The sequence below is a fragment of the Telmatherina bonti genome (genome assembly GCF_933228915.1).
Source record: "Telmatherina bonti genome assembly, chromosome: 20".
In the NCBI taxonomy this organism is placed as follows: domain Eukaryota; kingdom Metazoa; phylum Chordata; class Actinopteri; order Atheriniformes; family Telmatherinidae; genus Telmatherina; species Telmatherina bonti.
In genome coordinates this window covers 27,307,644-27,330,997 of record NC_136618.1, presented here as the reverse complement: position 1 = coordinate 27,330,997, position 23,354 = coordinate 27,307,644, and the positions used below count along the sequence as shown (strand labels likewise).

The window sequence follows — 23,354 nt, the reverse complement described above, 5'->3', positions numbered from 1 at the left end:
CTGTGTAACGGATTTTAAGCCATTTTTTAATTTGTTGTCCTTTGTTAATGGTCACAGTCTCATTATCAAGCTCTATTTTGTTGGGAAATTGCTTCATTGATGACTTTTAGGTCAAGAATATAATAAAGCATAGAGGACTGTACTGAATTAGAGCACTGACCATGAGCCAAAGCAGGTGTATTTTTCTAAAACCAAAAGATTTATTGCATCGCTGTGTGTGTAAATTATGACCTGTATTCAGGTGGAGTCAAAGCTGACTTGCACAAGCTATTTTTACCATGTAATAAGCAGAATGAAAATACAGTACCCCTGCATGGAGGCTCTGCTAGGGGTCCATCTGTTTGCTTTAAAGTAAAAAAAAAGTACTTGGTTGCTTTCAGAGTCTGAGCCAGCAGGCTGAAAGCTGAGAGCAGGTTTTCTCAAACCAAGACGCTGCTTCCCTCTGAGCATCTTTGATTTCTCTTCTGCCTTCCTCTGCTGCCTGCCTGCCCTCTTCTCCATGCCAGAAAGCATCCAAAGTAAGTTGCACCAGTGCAGAGGATTAATATCTTCTTCTGGGAAATATGTGCTCTGCCAAATGTACACAGATGCAAACCGTCCAGCCTCACCTCATCACTCACTTCTACCGCCTCTCTCTCTCTACTCTCAACGCTATGATGCCAAACAAATTACCTCTTCATTTCATGCCAAAAATTCATCAAATACACCATGTTTTTTTTTTTTTTTCCCACAGCAGCAGGCCCAATCACAGAGTGAGGTGTAGTTACACCAATTCAGGGCTTACCGACAGCCATCATGTAGTCCCAGCGATCCAGGAGGCACATGCTGAACTGAAGCCCGTCGGGCGTATAGCCCACGTCGATGAGAGCCAACTTCCTGTCTGGAATCTGACAGACAGCAGATGTCCAAGCCACCAGGAACCAGCAAACGATGAGCAGGATGATACCCAGCAGACGCAGCACTCGCCAGCTGGTCATGTAGGGGATCCTCTGGGCTGTACGGGACAGGAACACCTTCAGCACCCTGTGGAGGGAAAAGATCACGTTGAAAATGGAAAGCCACTGAATTAAAGCATCTCCATGTCATTGTTTTTTTTCCTCTTATTAATCATTACTAACATAACAAAAAACATTTGTTTTTTTACACATCTTTCAGCTCGATTAAGGGTACTTGAGATTGTATGTAACTATTTTCCATGTTTCTCAAGGTGCCATTGCACATTTTTCCATGTTTTTTTAACTTATTTTTGAGTACAAATATGAATATATGAAATATAAAAATGTCTTTACTTATCACATTAATAATGTCCAGGTGTGTTTTCTAGCTCGTCTCATTCCCTTGCAGATGATAGTATCGCACCACTGGACCCTCAGCAAAGCCCATGCACTAAATATTCTTCTTGCACTGAGCAGAGTTATTATTGCTGCATCAAGATAAAAATATTATCCTGTCTCTCATGACAGGTTTGGAACCTGCTGTTGCATCCTGTTTCCTGCCAACGCTCGATGCTGGCATAAATGAGTTAAATCAGTAAAATCTGTCTTTGAAAGGGATCCGCAGAATTAATTTTTCTCTTCCTGCATGATCCCTTGATTCTGGCTATCTGCTGCTCCATCTAACACTGCTACTGAGAAAGATATGACAGGTTTCTACATCTGTTAATGCTGCTTTTTATGGGATGTTAGAAACTAAATAAGAGACACAATATTAGTACAGTGGTCCACAGGTCTTCCTTTATGGTGCCCAAAAAATAATTTACCTTTGTAAAATAAGTCTTTGCTATGCTTGTACATACACTCCTGCAAAATTGGATGAGTACATCTTGCATGTTTGCATCATGGTGGCTCTGTCCACACACTAACAGACATAGAAACACAGACTTTAAACCATTTATTGGTGTCTCCTGCTACAATTAAAATAGTGACCTAATCGTTGACACAAGACATCCATCCATCCATTCATTTTCTTCACTGCTTGGTCCATTTAGTGGTCACGGGGAGCTGGAATCTATCCCTGTAATCATTGGGCAAGAGGCAGTGTTACAATCCCAACTCTGCTAAAGGAAAGGGGCAGCAACATGAAAGAGAAAATCAACTGGCATAAAGAGAAGGTTTATTATCTAAACCAAACCATCGCTGAAGAAGCAACTCTTAAGTTTAACACTACAAAACAATCCCACAAGACCTTCCACATAAACAAAGTCCACTACAAGTTCTACTTTACATGCAGCTCCAAAAATCAAGCCACGTGGCAAGCTGCTCTAAACAACCACAGCTGCCCTGAATGTTCATCAGAAGCCTGGTTATATAGTGGAGCTCCAGCTGGACAGCAGCCGAGTTGGTCAATCACAGACGAGGTATCCCAAATCCAACTAGTCGCGGACAGGTGATGGCACAGCCGGGTGTTTTACTGCGGAGCCAGTCCTTTCATCTACTAAATGAAACAAGAGGCCAAGGCCTGGCGCCGTAGCAGGCAGTGTACACCCTGGACAGGTTGCCAATCCATCACAGAGCCAACACAGAGACAAACAACCTTTCATGCTCACACTCAGTCCTAGGGACAATTTAGAGTAACCAATTAACCTAACATGCATGTCTTTTGATGGCTGCAATGATTCAAGTCATTCGATCTAAAATTCATGTCCAGTCATTATTAAGAACTTTGCCATTGGCCTCCAAGCATTAATGGCCCAACAAAGTTGGATTTCATCCATCCATCCATCCATCCATCTATCTGGAATACACCTGACTCAGACTCAGACAAGCTCTGCATCATCCATCCATCCATCCATCTTCTGCCGCTTATCCAGGGTCAGATTGCAGGGGCAGCAACCTAAGCAGGGAAGCCTGCTATAATATAAGATATAATACCTCCAGTGCATCCTGGGTCTCCCCCGGGGTCTCCTCCTGCAGGGATGTGCCTGGAACACCTCACCAGGGAGGCATCCAGGAGGCATCCTAACCAGATGCCCTACCCACCTCAACTGGTTCCTCTCGATGCGGAGGAGCAGCGGCTCTACTCTGATCTCCTCCCGGATGACCGAGCTCCTCACCCTATCTCTAAGGGAGAGCCCGGCCACCCTGCGGAGGAAACTCATTTCAGCCACCTGTATACGAGATCTCGTTCTTTCGGTCATGACCCACAGCTCATGACCATAGGTGAGGGTAGGAACGTAGATCGACTGATAAATCAAGAGTTTCACCTTCTGGCTCAGCTCCTTCTTCACCACGACAGACCGGCGCAGAGTCCGCTTTACTGCAGACGCCGCTTGTCGATCTCACGCTCCATCCTTCCCTCACTCGTGAAGACCCCGAGATATTTAACCTCCTCCAGTTGGGGCAGAACCTCACTCCCAACCCGGAGAGAGCATCCTATTTCAGCTGTGTTGGATTTCATATATGATACTAAAATATTCTAATAAGGTCAACATTTTGTTTTCATAAAAAAACACCAACATCCCCTCTGCTTTAGACCACAATAATTCAAGGTTACCAAAGACAGATATCTATTGATTTCAGTTAAAAAATTCACTGTGATCCACAAAATAGGGCAAAGAAAACCTTTGATGTCATTTGGTCACATTAAGGCTGAAACTCATTCTACTTTTCCCCTGAGAGGCAACTCATTTCTTTGGAGATTTCCAGGATAATGAGCGACTCCATCCATCGACCAGCCCTTGCTATTATTAGGCTTTCCCCATAAAGCACATTGATGAAATGTTAACTGGAAACTCAAGTGCTGGAAAACTCAAACATGCATTTAGGTGATAAAAAAAGACGGCACCGCTCATATGTCTGAAGAGTATTCAACACTATAACAATGTAGAAAGCTCAGAAAACTCAAAATGGCATAAAAGAGGCCATTTGAAGTGGACCCTCAAGTCTTTGTCACATCACAGCTTCCTGTAGTTATCGTACAAGCACAGAGATTATGTAAGAGACATTAAACTTGGCTTAAACACATGACCACTGCTATTCTTAGGCTCTGCCCTTCACGGACATTGATGAAATGTCCACTAATGAGACCCCCATTAAAAATTGATCTGTGCAATACGTTAGCTTGCACCTCTAAGGCTTTACTCAGCTGCATCCTCTAAATCAGTAGCTCCACTTTTGGCACTTTTACTTGACCAAAACAACCCGCAGATGCTCAATTTAAATACAAAACACCTTCTGTTTTTCTGTGTCATTAAGGTGATGCTGGATAACACCCCTCTCTGCCCCCCATCACATTCTTTCTTTTCTTCTGACCTCACACATTTGTCTGTTTGCCCAAAACCTCTCAGTCCTCTGTTAAGTATGGACACCAGCCAGAGACAAAGTATCCAGCATTTTCTTAATTACTTTAAGTTGGCAACACTCTTCTCTACTTGTCAAGGCAGTGAATCCAGTCTTAGATGAGTACAAGCTGCTAAGATACAAGCAGTCCCAACACTTCAGGATGTAAATGCAGTCATCAAACTCCAAATAGCTCTCCTCGGGATGGATGAAGACATAAGACATTTTTTTTCTTTCGCTGTGTGTGCAGTACCTGTACAACTTGAGAGTGAGGGTCCCGTAGACAGTGGCGAAGCCCAGCAGGCGAACCCAACGCAGCAGGATGCAACGGAAAACACTCGGCTGGAAATAGAGAATCCCAACCTGTGAGAAGGGGAAAAAGAGGCGCTTAATGATGAAGCTGAGAAGTGGAAAGTAAAAAAGGACATGCATAGGAGAGCCACACAGCGGTGAGAGTTTCCCATCTAAATGATAATGGACCTTCTATCCCAGGGAAATTAATGTCAAAGTCACAGGAAGTTGCTGCCTCATTGTGCTCTCTGTGAACGGCTATATAAAAGTGGAGTAATCTTTTAAATGTTAGCTTGTTCTGATTGTTCTCCTCTGGCGTGTCACAACAGCAAAACAGGCTTCATGTAGTTCCCACCCCGTTAACACCCATTAACTTGCTGTATCCTCATTTTCCTATGAAACCCATTCATAACTTTAGTTTACACATAATCTTTCCACCCGATGCCATCTCTTAACCATCAAAGAGAATTTACAAAATGAACATATTTATACCTTACTTGTGTCTTTTCTTTATTATCTTATCTTTTCTTTTGTTTTATTTCTTTTTTTTTTTCTCCTTTTTTTTTCAATGTGTAAAATACATGTGACTGATATTACTTTTGGTGTTGGAATACTGTAACTATTTATAACATGAGTGATTGTTCTGCCTGATATTTATCAAAGAGAAAATAAATGGATTGCATTAGTCATAGCAGTAACAGTAACAGTAGGTTCCAGTCTGTCCATATTTGATGTGTTATTAAATTACAAGTTTAATTAATGACAAAGACCCTTCTTAAATGTTTGCCTACCAGTAAAAAAAATGTGCTTTTTTTGTCATTTGTCATTAATTAAAGTTGTAATATAATAAAACATCAAATATGGACAGACTGTAACCTACATGTTAAAAAAAAAAACCCATCAAAATTATGACTGTAGTTATTTTATTATTATTTATATTTTTATTTTTTTTAAATATTGAAAATCTTACATACTCCACCTTTAAATGTGTTTTTTTTCTTTATTATTGTTTCCTTTCCTTTTTATTTATTTATTTTTTTACCCATTTTTTTTCTAGTGTATAAGAATACATATGACCGATATTACTTTTGCTGTTGGGATACTGTAACTATTTATAACATTTATAACATGATTGTTCTTCATGAGAAATCAGCCAGATATTTATCAAAAAGAAAATAAATGGATTGCATTAGTCATAGCAGTAAAAAAAAATGAAGCACCAACACGTGTCCTTGACCAAAGGGAATAAAAGTTTGATGATAAAGTCAACAACTTTTTTCCACGAAGTCTTTATCAGCAGATGGAGTTTTCTCTGTTGTCATGCATCAGTTAGGATGTAAAATGAGCAGCTGTTCCAGTTTTTTAAAGGAATTTAAAAGCCAACATTCATGCTGGAAAAATGGCCAATTTTTCTATTTGCTGAACAAGAACAAGTTGCATGTTTGAAAGGTCTTAGCAGGACACGTCTTGTACATTTTCAGCCATTCCAATGAAAGAAAGTAAAAATGAATCCAGGATCTGTGATTCAGTGATCATGCCTTTGGATCAATGTTACATGCAAATATGTGCACAACAGCACATCTTAGACTATATCTCTTATCAATAAGCGCAGAGGACCTACTTCAGCTGCAACATACTGTGACTCAATGTCATTAAATATATCACCAAAGTTCAGGCAGAGCTTTGATTTAAATTATGCAACATGTGCAATAATCTCTCACATAAAACCTGCAGAAGATTAAACCTGGAGACAAAAAAACATATTTATATCTTAAAAGTGGAGTATGTAAGATTTTCAATATTTAAAAAAATAAATAAATAAAAAAATAACTACAATCATAATTAGTTTTTTAAAACATGTAGGTTCCAGTCTGTCCATATTTGATGTGTTATTAAATTACAAGTTTAATTAATGACAAAGACCCTTCTTAAATGTTTGCCTACCAGTAAAAAAAAAAAAGTGCTTTTTTTTGTCATTTGTCATTAATTAAAGTTGTAATATAATAAAACATCAAATATGGACAGACTGTAACCTACATGTTAAAAAAAACCCCATCAAAATTATGACTGTAGTTATTTTATTATTATTTTTATTTTTATTTTTTTTAAATATTGAAAATCTTACATACTCCACCTTTAAATGTGTTTTTTTTTCTTTATTATTGTTTCCTTTCCTTTTTATTTATTTATTTTTTTTACCCATTTTTTTTCTAGTGTATAAGAATACATATGACCGATATTACTTTTGCTGTTGGGATACTGTAACTATTTATAACATTTATAACATGATTGTTCTTCATGAGAAATCAGCCAGATATTTATCAAAAAGAAAATAAATGGATTGCATTAGTCATAGCAGTAAAAAAAAATGAAGCACCAACACGTGTCCTTGACCAAAGGGAATAAAAGTTTGATGATAAAGTCAACAACTTTTTTCCACGAAGTCTTTATCAGCAGATGGAGTTTTCTCTGTTGTCATGCATCAGTTAGGATGCAAAATGAGCAGCTGTTCCAGTTTTTTAAAGGAATTTAAAAGCCAACATTCATGCTGGAAAAATGGCCAATTTTTCTATTTGCTGAACAAGAACAAGTTGCATGTTTGAAAGGTCTTAGCAGGACACGTCTTGTACATTTTCAGCCATTCCAATGAAAGAAAGTAAAAATGAATCCAGGATCTGTGATTCAGTGATCATGCCTTTGGATCAATGTTACATGCAAATATGTGCACAACAGCACATCTTAGACTATATCTCTTATCAATAAGCGCAGAGGACCTACTTCAGCTGCAACATACTGTGACTCAATGTCATTAAATATATCACCAAAGTTCAGGCAGAGCTTTGATTTAAATTATGCAACATGTGCAATAATCTCTCACATAAAACCTGCAGAAGATTAAACCTGGAGACAAAAAAACATATTTATATCTTAAAGGTGGAGTATGTAAGATTTTCAATATTTAAAAAAAAAAAATTGTTATTAATTAAAGTTGTAATTTAATAAAACATCAAATATGGACAGACTGGAACCTACATGATAAAAAAAAAACTAGCTAATAGTTATTTTATTAGTTTGTGGGTTTTGTTTTTTTTTTTTAAATATTGAAAATCTTACATACTCCACCTTTAAATGTGTTTTTTTTCTTTATTATTGTTTCCTTTCCTTTTTATTTATTTTTTTTGCCCATGTTTTTTTCTAGTGTATAAGAATACATATGACCGATATTACTTTTCCTGTTGGAATACTATTTATAACATTTATAACATGATTGTTCTTCATGAGAAATCTGCCTGATATTTATCAAAGAGAAAATAAATAAATTGCATTAGTCATAGCAGTAAAAAAACAAAAAGTGCAGTGACATTTTATAACCATCCTTGGCATTAGTCAAACAAAACATCTGAGCCTGCTGACATCGTAGAAATCTTGCCCTTTAAGACATGGGAGGAGGGCATCCACCCATGTTTGTTGCAAAGACCCACAAAGACATGGAGATCCATGCTGCCAAAAATAAAATAAAAAAAAGCACTGATGGTCTTGCAAAGACATGAAAAAAAGAGGCATAACAAACACATAAAAAAAAGCAAGAAACAAACATCTGAGGCTATATAATTATCTGACTGCTGCAGATGTGCAGCGATTTCCCCTGTGGGATTGTTAATGGTAATCGGATTAGCTGAGGCATTAATATGTTCCCTCAAGCAGCGGCAGAGACGCAGGCATGTGGATATTAGTGCTCACTAGGTTTGAGTCAGTTCAGGGATGGAAGGGGCCCAGGGGAAATACGGTAGCCCACAACATCATCATCATCATCTGCTGGCCGACCCAACAACAACTTGGGACTCAAACAAAGCACCTCTGAGTTGACTCAGCTTCCAAAAGGAACGTGGAGCGCAGCAAATAACAAATGCTGAGGTGTGCATCATCACTGGGTGCAAAAGCACGCTTTAGTCAGAGGATGTAAGGTAACTAAGGTGTGACCATTCTTCAGTGCATCTTATTTTTAAATAAAAGTGCAGAGGATCAGAAGCTGATGAGAAGACAGCAGGCCAGGCAGACGCTGAGCAACTTGCTGACGCACATTAGAGTCCACAGGGCCAGAAGAGGGCACAGACAGATGAGTAAAACTGCACCGGGGGAAAACACAGCTCATGACTTCCTTTTTAGATAAACTACATAACAGCTGGATCTCGAGCACAAGGCGGTTTAATGTCGGTGTTGTTTGCGATGAGAAGGGAGCGTTATCAGCGACATGCCTCCCTCGAGGTTCGGCTGCACATGATCTGAATGAGCTGCTCCCATCCCATTTAGCAGCTGGAGCTTCTCGTTTTATGGTGTGATCTCACCTGCTGGTGTTTGTTTAATCGCTCTAAATTCCAACGGACAAGTTTTTAATCAAGACGTGAGGTTCACAGAAACCACCGAGCATCAGGAACGGTGATGGTTCGAACATTTATCTCTACATAAATGTATTATTTGTTTTATTAATGAAAAGGCTGAATTTACAACAGTCACTCAAATAACTGGAGTAAAAAAAAGGAACAATTACTAAAAATGAGCTAAATTATAATTTAGTGATATATGATGGTTTTTTCCATTAATTGAGTTGAAGAAAGAAAAAACTAACTAACAAACAAATTGGTCCTGGACAAATTACAGCATTTTTCTGTTGAACAGTGGGACAAAATACCTGTCAACAGGTGCAGAAGTCTGACGGTGCGTTCAGACCAAATGCGTTTTGGGCGTCAAAAACGCTCAAAACACTGAACGCTCGATGCTGGTCAGTAAACTGCCACTTTTGTGTCCAACACCCAAAACGCTCCCAACGCTCCTGCCGCGTCTGCCGCTTGTCTGGAGCGAGCGGCAAACGAGCCGGAAAAGAGAGTAGGGAGGCGGCGCTTTTCTTCTGGTCACTCTGAATGATGGCGGATTCAGTAGAGAGATGGCATGGTTTTATTTAATAAAGAAAGGTAGAGAACGTTGTCGTAGGGCAGTAATAGTCAGTGTTAATGCAACAAGAGCCGCACTCAGCAGAGAGCCGCCGCCACCCCCAAAGCGTTGCTAGGCAACGTATCCTGCCAAATCAGTAACATTCAGCTTTTTAGCAGGGAATGGTTCTCCTAAATATTGCACGGAGTAATCGCATCTCAGCCCCGTGTCTGGGTTCACAACAGGAATCCTCCAGGAGCTTCGAGCTGATCGCTCTGACTGGTTGACGCCCCGCGTCAAGCGGCAAAAGTTCAGCTTTGCCCATTTCTGGCTTTTGACGTGCGTTCCGCGCGTCGAGCTTAAAAAACTACTTAAATTTTCGGCGCGTTCTTCGGTACGCCGACGCCCAAAACGCTCAAAACGCGACGCGAGAAAGCTCGACGACCCCTTGCCACGCCTCCACATAGACTTTACATGGAAACCTGCCGCTCTCGACGCTCAAAACGTGTTTGGTCTGAACACACCGTGACTGGGAGGAACAGAAAAAACCTGGCAGGAGCAGAAACATCATGATTTAAAAAAAAAAAGTTAATGAGTGACGTAACATTATGTATGTATACATTCAATGTATACATACACGTGTATGTATAGATATAGTGTAACACAGCGGTACCAACCTTTTTGCAACACAGTACCCCTTGTAAAATATTTTTACAGCCAAGTACCCCGTAACCACTCCAAAGTATTTTTAGTTAAGAAAAAACATAAAATACAGCACTGTGTTTGTTTTTTTTATTAAACTTTAATTGTGCAATGGCAATTATTTTGCACATGTCTACTACACTTCAACCAGGACTCCGTTGTTTGCGTCCTCAAGGCAACAGTGACTGACAGATATGATTTGTTACATGTGGGGTTCACGTCAGAATGTGGGATTTTGAAAGGAATGAAATGGTGTAAATCCAAATGTAAATTCAGTTTATGAATGAACACTCACATTTATTGAAATATATTTAATATATTATAATTATAATATTGTAATTATACAATATTATAATTATATGTTTTTATTTAAGGATGTTTAAAAAAACATAAAAAGCTATATGTTTTCAAAAAATTTCATGTACCCCCTGGAATGCCTTGAAGTACCCCCAGGGGTACGTGTACCCCTATTTGAGAAACAGTGGTGTAACATGCATAAGTAGAATTAGAAAATAATGTAATGATTTTCATGAAATTTTTATTTATTATTACTTTTGTCAAGTTCATCTTATTTCAAAAGGAGCTTTTTTCTTCTTTAATGGGAGAATATGAATCCATTGAGGATGACAGTGAATAAACAGTACTATGGTAAATGTCTGTAGACATATACTCATTCAAAGTGGGAACAGTTCCAGTTCTGGTCACACTTTCCTGTTACATTCAGTTCAGTCAGGCAACTTACCAGCTGACAAGTTTTTTTTTTTATTTTTTCAATTGTAGTTTGTTGTTTAGGCTATGATCAGTTAAATGCTGGCCTGAGTATTTTCTGTTTTAACCGGAGCTTGCAGGTGGATGCTGAGATGTTGGAAACAAGAGCAGGCAACATGCAGTGATCATGGCACCAGTGGTGGAAGCTAGCATGACACAGACTGAAAGGCAGGAAGAGTGCAGCTTACCCAGATCGGCCAGACTGGATGGGTATGTTTCATTACATGAACGTTTGAGGTGGATCACATGGATGCAGCACCGCAGCTTGAGCTGTCTTATTAACTCCCAGGTAGGTGTTGCTTCATTTACGACTTTTAACCGATAGCTGTACATGTGTCAATGTCTCTCTTTACCTCTCTTTATCACCACCTCTACCCATCTCTCTCTCCAACTGTCCATCTGTCTTTTCTTCTACACATTTATATCTCTGACTCTTCCCATCTCTACCACTACCCAGCAACATCTCAACCTCCACCTGTCTGAATCTTACCTTCACCCATCTCCATCTTTACCTCCTCCCGTCTCTACCTCTACCCATCTGATCTCTTTAACATCTGCATCTCCATTCCCGCCTTTATATCTGTAATTCATGTCAAAATGGCAACACATGACTACAAATAAACAGAATGTTACACAGACTGACCAAAGTTAAAGCAGCTAACCACACGAAATAAAAACAGACGAGAGTGGTGGAATAATAATCAATAGATGCAAGATACAAAACATAGAGAATGTAAATAAGGACAAAACAACGAGGATCAAATTAAGTGTAACTGTAACTGCCACAGTTAATATCAATCTGCTGTATGTTTATGTTGTTATGGTTGATTGCCACCAGAGGGCACTGTGGTGCAAAGCGGGCTTTAATATGCAGAAAGAGTTAGAAGAAGCGATCGCAAAAGGTAAAAGGAAGCCTGGATTATAAGTTAAAGCTTTAAGATATAAGTTAAGATGGGAGAAAAGAAAGGAAGAAACAGCTAATTCCTCTCTCGGTACTCAGCCAACGAGGTATTTTGCCCATTTATTCTATAGTATTCTTTTATTTGTCAATTGTTTGTTTTTCTTTGAGCTAATTATTGTCTTGTTATCTTTTAGTTTTCACGTTGTGTTTATGGATCAAAGATGATCAATAAATTCATCAGTAAAGAAAGCAACTTGCGTCTGTCGGTACCTGGAGGAATTACAGTGAAAACTCGTCAGATATGCGGTGATGAAGAACACATGGCGAGGCGGCAGGATCAAAGGAGCAGCCGTCTTTCCCCCGCGTGATCACCACGTGCACAGTGCAGAGCTGTGAACGGAGAGTTGAGCCAGAACGCGCATGGGATCAATAACTTGTCAGTTTGACAAGCAACACTTTAAGATAAGGCCATAAGAAGCTGGGACACTCACAAGTTAAGAGTTTGTCTGCTTACAAAGGGCAAGTTTAAAGGTTGAACAATCAAACTGTGCTTAAAAGTCTTTGGCCAGATCAAGTTTTCTGTTTTTGAAAGCTCCCCTAAGTTTATAAGTTTATATGTTTAAAGACACACAAGGTTAAGAATCAATATTTTTTCTTCTTTATTGGGACATTTGTAACAGTAATGTGAATCCTATATTTTCTTTTAAACTGTTTAGAAGGTGAACTTCTAAACAGTTTAAAACAGTTTAAAATAATCGTGATATTTTGGGGTGTTTGAGTTAATGTGAGTGCAAATTAAGTACATTATTAAGGTTGGAATTTATAATTTAATTTTATTCTGCCTTTGATTATAAGACTAAATAAGAAGTTTACATTTTGGTGCCTACAATTTAAAAATATTTTAGTTTACAAAAGACATTTCCACTGTTTAGTGACAAGACATTAACATGACTGAGCCAGGTGAGCTGAAACTGAGAGTACTGAAGACCCTCAGATCCAGTTGAATGAAAAGGTTACTGATCTTGGTGAGCAACAGGAACTGGTACAACTAAGAAGAAGTCAGAGAGTGAAAACACTCACAGAGAAAGGAGGAGAAATGCAAGATGAAAGGATTAAAGGACTCCACCAAAGATTAACTTATATCTACGAAAAGTGGAGAACACGTGCCAAATCATCCAAACAACCCCTTTCGTTATTAGACCCATTAAGCGAAGACCTACTTGACGACATTATTGGTGATGTTACAGGTCTTTGTGCAGATGTCACAAAGGTTTATGATGAGTTACGCAAGCTCACCCCACCAGATCAAGAGACACGTCGCAAAGTAGATCTATGTGTGGAAATCTCAGGATTCATTGTGAGTAGAGCAACCAAACGATTGGATCGAAAAGAGGAAGAGGATCAAGATTGGCCAGAAGTAGGCTCCCTCTTTCAGACTACATGCAGTAAGCCGGACTCTTTTAACACAACGAAGAATTCTTCTGAACATTCCAAAAGATCTTCTGTAAAGCATCAAGAAGCTGCAGCAGAAGCAGCAGCAAGTCAAGCTGTTCTCAAAGTGTTACAAGAACAAGAAAAGGAACTGCAGGAAATTGAAAGACTTGAACTGAAGTCAGGAAGAAGGCTGCAGAGCAAGAAGCATTGGTTCGACAAAGGCTCTTGGAAAGAGAGGCAGAAGAAATCAGACTAAGAATGCAAAGGGAAGCAGATGAAGCAAAGTTCAGGGCTCAACAAGAAGAAGAGTGTGCGGTTCTGCAAAGATCACTTGATGAAAGGAAAAGAAAGATACAGCACTTAGAAAAGGTTAAAGATCTCAAGGCAGCACAAGCGAGGATCCAGGTGTATGATCAAATGAGTGTAACAGAAGAGCACAAAAGTGACGTGATGAAGATTAACACACAAGTGAAAGGTGTTAGAAAAGCAAGCCTCCCATCTCCACTTAACCAGGTCGTACCCCAAGCTGCTGATACCCCAATAAGTGATGTTACATCAGATCTTGTTAAAGTACTAGCTAGTGCACTAAGTGCGAGTCGAATCCCTGTCCCTGAACCTGCAGTATTTTCTGGGGATCCCTTAAGATACAGTGACTGGAAACTTTCATTTAAAACACTGATAGATCAAAAAAATATTCCTGACAATGAGAAAATATTTTACCTTCGGAGATATGTGACTGGACAAGCTAAAAGTGCACTTGAAGGATACTTCTTACTTGGAACTGAATCTGCATATGCTGCCGCATGGAAGATTTTAGATGATAGATATGGTAATCCCTTTACCATCGCGAAGGCTTATAGAGACAAACTACAAGCGTGGCCCAAAATCACCTTGAAAGACAGTCTTGGGCTAAGAGACTTTGCAGATTTTTTGTGCAGTTGTGAATCTGCAGTGTTTCAAATCAAGTCATTAGAGATCCTAAATGACTGCAATGAGAACAGAAAGATTCTTTCCAAGCTACCGGACTGGGTTGCAGCCAGCTGGAACCGCAAGGTTATTGAAATTGAGGAAGACACAAATGCATTTCCGACCTTCAGCCAGTTTGTTGCCTTTCTAACAAGAGAAGCAAAAATTGCCTGTAATCCGGTCATATCCCTACAGTTATTAAAGCAAGAAGAGTCCAGCAAATCAGAGAGGCCGAAATCCACAATACAAAGACAAATTGGGGCGAACACACTGACTACAGTGTCTCAAGAAAAAACACAACTGATGTGCATTTTCTGTAAGAAACCCAAACATAGTTTACACAAATGCAAAAGTTTTCTGAACAAGGCTCTGCCAGACAGAGTCAGATTTATTCAGTCAGAAAGGTTATGTTTCGGTTGTCAAAAACCAGGCCACCATTCAAAGAACTGCACCAGCCGCAATGTTTGTGAAAAGTGCAGTAAAAGGCATCCTACCCGTCTTCACGAAGATAGAGGTAAAGATAAAGGAGAACAAAGACAACCATCAGATAAGCCAAACCCAAGTAATGATAAACCAAGTCAAAGTGACCAAGCTCAAGAACAGGTTATAGCCATGGCAATGACTAATAGAGTTGCAAGTCAGTATACTAATACACAAACGGCTGCAATCATTCCTGTATGGCTTTCATCCTCTGCAAACTCCAAAGATGTCCTTGTATATGCTTTACTGGACTCGCAAAGTGATACAACCTTTGTTCTTAGTGAAGTGGCAGATATGCTAGAGACAAACCAAGAACTTGTCAAACTGGAACTGTCTACTATGTCTCCTCAGTCAACATTGGTTCAGTCTCACAGACTTAAGGATCTTCTAGTTCGTGGCTTTAACTCAAGCAAGAGAATCACTTTACCTCCTACATACACACGAGAGTTTATTCCAGCCAACAAAGCCCACATTTCAACTAATGTGACAGCTAAAGCTTGGCCACATTTGGAATACCTTCAATCAGAAATTGCACCTTTGCAGGATTGTGAAGTAGGCTTGTTGATCAGATACAACTGTTCACAAGCTCTTCTCCCAAGAGAAATTGTCGCGGGTACAGAAAATGAGCCATATGCTCAGAGCATAGATCTTGGTTGGAGCATCATTGGAAAAAATAATCCTTGTCTGAACTATGGAGATGCAATTGGAATCAGTCATCGCATTATTGTAAAGAAAGTCTTTCCTGAGCTTCAGTCTTCTGTAAACCTTCAGAACAAAGTTCACTATTTCCACAGGACAAAGGTTAGAGATGTCAAAATACTCGAAGCTGACTTTTCTGAAAAGACCACGGATGACAACCTTATGTCACAAGAAGATTTAAAGTTTCTCATGAAACTTAAAGAAAACATCAAACAAAATAAGAGCGGCCACTATGAAATGCCATTACCATTTCGTGATAAAAGACCCAAATTACCAGACAATAAGATATGTGCAACGCATCGTTTGAGATGTCTGGAAAAGAGATTGAAGAAAGACAAAACATACCACAGCGATTACATGAGCTTCATGGACGACATTATTTCCAGAGGTGATGCAGAAAGGGTCCCTGACGAAGAGTTAAACAGTCCTGCGTGGTATATCCCCCATCGTGGTGTGTATCATCCACACAAACCAGGAAAAATCAGAGTAGTATTTGATGCCTCTGCCAAGTTCCAAGACACTTCTCTCAACGACCATCTCTTAACAGGCCCAGACTTGACAAACATACTTGTTGGCGTTCTTTGTCGTTTTCGTAAAAGTTCCGTCGCATTCATGTGTGATATAGAGAGAATGTTCCACCAATTCCACGTTGCAAAGGAAGACCGGGATTATTTGAGATTTCTTTGGAGCAGCATCTTCCCCAGGATGTGCCAACTTTGGCCTGAAACACCTTGCAGCCCAAGGTCAAGGTCAATTCCATGAGAACACCATAACTTTCATAAAAAGGAACTTCTATGTTGGTGATGGCTTAACAAGTGTTCCAACTGAAAGTGAAGCCATTCAACTTATCAAAGACTCAAGAGAGCTATGCTCTACAGGAAAGTTTAGGCTCCACAAGTTTGTGTCCAACAGGGAAAATGTTATGTCCACTATTCCAAAGCAAGAGCATGCCACAGATAAAGAGCTTGACATGTCACTAAGTTTGCCACGCATTGAAAGAGCTCTTGGAGTAGACTGGTGTGTTTCAAGTGACACTTTAAAGTTTAGAGTTCAAGTCAAGTCAAACCCACTGACAAGAAGGGGTGTACTTTCCACCGTAGCCTCTATTTATGATCCCTTAGGGTTGATTGCACCATTTGTCCTTCTCGGCAAACAAATTCTTCAGCAAATGTGCAGAGAAAGGGTTGATTGGGATCAAGAGCTTCCTGAGCACTTAAAATCCCAGTGGGAGTCTTGGATCAAAGACCTTCCAAGTTTAGCTGATGTACAGATTCAAAAGTGTTTTGGTCCAACAGATTTTGGACAAGTCAAAAGGTATGAACTTCACCACTTTGCAGACGCCAGTGTTAGTGGATATGGTGCATGTACTTACCTGCGTATCATTAACCAATCAGAGAAAACCCACTGTTGTTTAGTGATAGCAAAGTCAAGAGTTACACCTACTAGTGTCACTATTATTCCTTGTCTCGAGCTCTCAGCAGCAGTTGTTGCAGTCAGAGTCAGCGATCTACTGAAAGCAGAGTTAGAAATCACAGACATTGAAGAGTTTTTCTGGACACTGTCATTCTCCACTGTCGTTCTTGGCTGTATACGTAATGATGCCAGAAGATTTCAAGTTTTCGTGGCTAATCGCATACAAAGGATCAAGTCAAGCACAAGGCCAGAACAATGGGCATATGTCACGTCAGAGCAAAACCCAGCGGACTACATTTCTTGGGGCTTGACGGCAGAACAACTCAAGTCCTCCAATTGGTTTAAAGGACCCTTATTCCTCTGGAAAAGCGACTTACCTGATAGAGATGTCATGGTGGGAGAGATAAAAGAAAATGACCCAGAACTTCGCAAAGCTTTTGTGTGCACCACCAATACAAAGGACAGGCACAGTATTCTTGACAGATTTGAGAAGTTATCAGAATGGTCCAGATTGATAAAAGCATTGGCAGTCTTGAGAAGAAAGGTCAAGCGACATAAAGGTATTATACCAAGGACCAAAGAAAGTACAAGTTTGGAAGAGAGAAGTAAAACAGAACTGTTTGTCATCAAACTTGTTCAAGAAAAGGCTTTTGCAGAAGAGAGAAAGACTCCACAGTCAAAGAAAGCAGTTCTCAAGACCAAAACCCACAACTTGTGGAAACTAAGTCCATTTCTGGATGAAGAAGGAATCCTCAGAGTTGGCGGCCGTTTGAGTCAAGTTGCGCTTCACTCATACGTGAAACATCCAGCAATACTCCCCAAAAACAGTCACATTTCAACTCTGCTCATTAGACATTTTCACTCCAAGGTTCAACACCAAGGCCGGGGAATGACAGCGAATGAACTGCGAGCCAGTGGTTGGTGGATTCTTGGAAGCAGCCGTGCAGTTTCATCATACATCTTCAAATGTGTCACATGTCACAAGTACAGAAGAAAACCGAAGAGCCAAATTATGGGAGATTTACCTGTAGACCGAACTGAACCTACTCCACCCTTTACTTATGTCGGAATAGATTGTTTTGGACCGATATATGTCAAAGATGGTCGAAAGGAGCTCAAGAGATATGGACTCTTACTGACCTGCCTGTGTTCGCGAGCCATACATATTGAAGTAGTAGATAACCTGAGTACAGACTCATTCCTTAATGCTTTACGAACATTTATTGCAATAAGAGGGAATGTTCGACAGCTTAGATGTGACAGAGGAACCAATTTCATTGGTGCCCAGAGAGAACTTGCAAAGCTCATGAAAGACATAGACCAAGAGAATGTGAAAGCATTTGGGTTCGAATTTCTCATGAATCCCCCTTCAGCAAGCCACATGGGCGGAGTATGGGAAAGGCAGATGACTATCTGCAGTGTTCTTTCAACCATTCTTGACCAGTCAGCAAGGAGACTTGACATTGCATCTTTAAGAACCTTGTTGTATGAAGTTATGGCTATTATCAACAGTCGGCCACTCTCAATTGAACATTTGAATGATCGAACGGGCCCCGAACCATTAACGCCTAACCACATACTAACTATGAAGTCAACCATTCTTCAGCCTCCACCAGGAGATTTCATAAGAGAAGATTTGTATCTTCAAAAGAGGTGGAGAAGAGTCCAATATTTGGCCAATGAGTTTTGGATCCGTTGGAGGAAAGAATATTTGCTCAACCTACAACCAAGACAGAAGTGGAATGCACACAGAAGAAATCTTAAAGTAAATGATGTGGTGCTTCTACGAGAAGGGCAGACACCCCGCAATGAATGGAAGCTAGCCAAAGTCAGAGATGTTTATACTGGGAAGGATGACAAAGTAAGGAAAGTTGGACTTCTGGTTAGTGAAAAGACATATGACAAACACAATAAACTTACAACAAAAACAGTTTCATTAGAACGACCCATTGATAAAGTTGTTGTGTTACTAGAAGCTGATTAAAGTTGCAGTTTTGTTCAGACTGTGTAAGAATAAGGTGTAAAATCCCACAGTACATGTTGTGAGATTGGTGGGAGTGTAACTGCCACAGTTAATTTCAATCTGCTGTATGTTTATTTTGTTATGGTTGATTGCCACCAGAGGGCACTGTGGTGCAAAGCGGGCTTTAATATGCAGAAAGAGTTAGAAGAAGCGATCGCAAAAGGTAAAAGGAAGCCTGGATTATAAGTTAAAGCTTTAAGATATAAGTTAAGATGGGAGAAAAGAAAGGAAGAAACAGCTAATTCCCCTCTCGGTACTCAGCCAACGAGGTATTTTGCCCATTTATTCTATAGTATTCTTTTATTTGTCAATTGTTTGTTTTTCTTTGCGCTAATTATTGTCTTGTTGTCTTTTAGTTTTCACGTTGTGTTTATGGATCAAAGATGATCAATAAATTCATCAGTAAAGAAAGCAACTTGCGCCTGTCGGTACCTGGAGGAATTACAGTAATGCTATGTGAAAAGATAAGAAAAAATTTGATTAAATATAAAGAAAAATGTATATAATATGTTCACTTTCAAACTCACAAAAACCAAACAGGCCACAGACACAAAACGGTCAAGATACATGTGAAGCACCTAAATACATAAAATGCTGATGAAACAGCGAGATGCAGAATCACCAGTGAGAGACAGAAAACAGAAACAATCATTCATGTCTGGACAAATTGTAAAAATAAAGAAAAAATGCTTGAAAGATTAGGAGTGGGAAAACTGTCAAGTGAAAAATTGAATATCGGGATTTTTTGCTTGATAATTTTAATATTGATTTTTTTTCCTCAAATAAATAAAAATAATCCAGTATAAAATTTTTGTCTTTTTCTTGTTTTTATTGATCTTTTTACTTGTCTTCTTGGACATTATAGCAGCAGAATGATGGTTTGGCTCCTGTGTTGTTTTTTCCTCATTGAAATTTTAAAAAAGGCGAGCAAAAAAAAGTTTTGAACATTGTTTTGTTTTTAATCTACAAAAAATCAGCAATATCTAAGAATTGTGAGAATCGCAATTTAAATCTAATTGGCACCAAAAAGAATCAGAATCAAATTGAATTGGGACAGCATATCGTCATAGCCCCATTAAAGACGCATTTTTGTCACTTCTTGACCATAAAACTCCCAACTTGTTTGATGACACAGTGATATCTATCATGTGTATTTCTAGAGCTGCTGCTTCCTAGCAGCGCCCTGAGGCTGAGAAACCGCACTATGCAACTTTTACATCCAGGACACGACGTGTCGTTTCACTTCATGGTATAATAAGGATCTGGCTGTTTTGAACACAAAACGTCTCTGATTCAGCAAAGAAACGCAATAAGATCAAAAGAGAGAAAGGAACAAATGAAAGAGTCATTGTAAGATGATCTTTTGCTGGCTGGAGAGAGCTAACAGGTCAGGTAGGCTGTAAGATTAGCTGTCAATAGGCGGTGCATGACGAGGAAAATGGCAAAAGTTCTGTAGTGTGTCTTTAACAAGCGGCATCCTCCAGTGGTTAAAAGTATGGAAGTGCATAAAACAGCAGTTCCCCCTTCATCCACTAGGGGCTGCAAAACATAGATCCCCATAGACTCCCATGTTAAAAAGACCAACTTCATAGCAGAAATAAACATGTTTACAGCCTGGTTCAAAAATTCATTTTCGGTTTAATAGGTCAGGTTTACCTTCATGACAACTGTGGGGGGAATGAATTTTTGTCTAACTCGCCCGTTTAAAAGTAATTTGATGTAGAAATTCTGCGTGTTTAGGGGCGTGTCCTTTTGATTGACAGGTACCGATCTCCGGCTTCAAGTCAGAAGAACGTAGAACAACCGCAGTTTTTAGCCGGTTAACAACGTGACTTAGCTTTAGCCCGCTTACCTCCGTTAGCTGGTTAGCTCCTGTTATCTCCAGGTTAGCTCGGTTAGCTTTTAGCTACAGAAAGCTCAGAGTTCGCTCCATGTCAACGCTCACGGCTCCCCTCTCAGGTCCCCCTCTTTGCCCATATTTGTATTTTCCACGCGAGACGACGCGCATGATGCCGCCAACATGACGATGTTAGGAACCGCCCACCGAGCTTCAATTCAGCTCTTCAGAAACCTATGGGTGACGTCACAGAGGCTCCGTCCATCTCTTTATACAGTCTATGATCTTTAATAAAGAGTAAAAATGTGAGAATGTCTTGCAGAATTATCTTAATGTGACAAAACAAAACAAAAAAAAATACAATGAGACTAAAAACAGCCGTTAATCACTGCTTTATGATCTATGCTAGTTTCTGCCTCGGTGTGCTGGACTGGTTCCTGGCAGGGATGATGGGGAGCCGCTTTACATGTCTGTGCCCAGGGGCCCATTGTTTCATAAACCGTAAATGTCATCATGCTGATGCTGGCATTTACCTTAAAGCATCACTGCGACATGAGGCCGGAAACTCTGAGCTTTGTTTGTACCGAACACTGACAGCTAGTTTTCACTTTTAAACCAGATATTTATTACACACATCTTCATTTAACGGAGAGTTCAGGGATCTGAATAAAGACTGGGAGCACTGGCATGACTATTTTACACCTGGATTTACAAATCAATAATTTGGACTGACCAACACAAAAGCCATGTTTTGGAGGAAAACAAGCACAGTCATTGTCTTTAAATGCAGCCTCAACCCTGATGCATCACGTCATTACAGCAGCTCTTCCGGCTCTGCACTTTCCATCAGCAGAGTTTCTAGTAAGTGTCTGGCCGCGATCCTTAGACCGGTTTCTCTTAACGCCAGCATGCAGAAAGAGTAAGATCAGTTTCTGCCCTCCTTTACTCTTTAAAAACCTTCCTTTAATAATCGATGCTAAGTGCTGGGAATCCAGATTCAGTGCAGGAGGAAAGCAGAGGGATCGAATCTTATTCCTGATGGGGGGGCTACGTGCATGTCAGAGTGCATGTGAGTGGGTCTGAGTCCTGTGCTGTCTAATGGACATCAATATCCAGGAGACAATTATCAACCAGTCTTAAACCAAATACCACACCCTTCTGTCGGGTTAGTCCAGGTCGGCCCTTTAATGTCCCAACATTTAACATCTGTAGACCTGAAACCTGAATCTGTCCAGGCTTTATCCACATCACAGCATTTTTTGGGGGATTTATTATCTAAATAGTTTTTTATTCCTTAAATTAAATCTGGGATGGCTTTAAGGGATACAACAATGTTTGGCTGAGACTATAAAAATAAAAGCTAAGGGTTCTGCAGACATGGTTAGATCCATGCATGAGTTAGGTTTATTTCCTATGTAGCTTCATCATAAAATCATTTTTGATTGTTCAAAGTAATACATTATCTTGCAACGGGATATTTTCTTATGTTCTGTATAGTTTAATTATATTTTGCCTTAATCTTTTACAGCTTATTTCAGTATTTTAGGCTTTTTCTTTTAAAGTCCTGCATCACAGATAGTGGAGAGTCAGTGAGCTTGTGAGTGTTTTTCAGCAGATGAACAAGGAGCAACAGATTTTCTAACCATGAACAGATGTAAATGTTTTTGTTAATATTTTGTTTGTTTAAGTAAACAAACAAAAAGCTGCATTTTTATGGATGCAGCACTCTAGTTTTATAATTTAATTTGTTAAATAAACAGATATAATTTTTTGTATCCGCTTGTGTCGTTTTTTCATCAGGAGTCAGAAAGCTTGTGTCCTGACAGAGTGGCCAGAACAGGATCTACCGTGTTTTAAGTTGCATTGCTGCTAGAGACACGTTCCAGAAAACAAACGTAGATCAGCTTCCATATGCAGATCCCACTTTTTAAAGTTTAGAAGTTGCATTTGGAGAAAAATTAAACAGCCAAATGCTGACAGAAGCACTCTTCCTTGGCTTATTATCACTGACCTGCAGGACAATCTTGAACAATCTTGTCCTGCAGGTCAGTGATAATAAGAAATAAATAAGAAATAAAAAAATAAAATAAAATAAATTAAATAAAAATAAATAAGAAATAAACATTTATTTCTTTACTCAAGGGGAGCGTTTCACACCTTGAACCTTGCAATATTTGTATTCATGTATTTTTGATTTAGAAAGGTTGTAAGCTTTTTGTCTACGTAATACAATCAACTTTAACATTTAACTGAGAAGTCTGAGCTGGTCCGTGCAGTTTCCCAGTCTGACCTCAGGTTGAACTCAGCAGGATCCTCTACTGGGAAACATGGCAGCTGCCTCGAATCTTTTTCATTTCTGAATCATCTTTCTCACAAAAATGATCAACTTTTAATAGTTTTTATATGTATTGAATAGACTGAAGGGTACGATCACTGCTTCTGTCTTGGCTTGGTGTGAACAAACACCTGAATGCACCAGAGCTGCAAAATGTCAAAACCTCTGCTTCTTCAGAGGCGTTCCCACTTGATTATAAGTTTATCAGTCGTCATTGCAGCTTAATTCCTTTGGAAGCAGTGAGAGTTTATTTATCTGTTGACACACACACACACTTGTGCTTTTCAGCTAAGTTTTTG

General features: G+C 39.5%; 1 protein-coding gene across 1 annotated transcript in view; it reads right to left on the bottom strand.

Moving 5' to 3' along the window:
- Window positions 1-23,354, bottom strand: part of gpr158a (G protein-coupled receptor 158a) — a gene marked incomplete at both ends in the record, with an annotated part of 109,151 nt that overhangs the window by 11,470 nt on the left and 74,327 nt on the right. Inside the window, 2 exons of the mRNA XM_079259484.1 lie at window positions 785-1,023; window positions 4,531-4,640. Coding sequence (XP_079115610.1) covers window positions 785-1,023; window positions 4,531-4,640 — 349 coding nt within the window. The remainder of the gene's footprint in view (window positions 1-784; window positions 1,024-4,530; window positions 4,641-23,354) is intronic.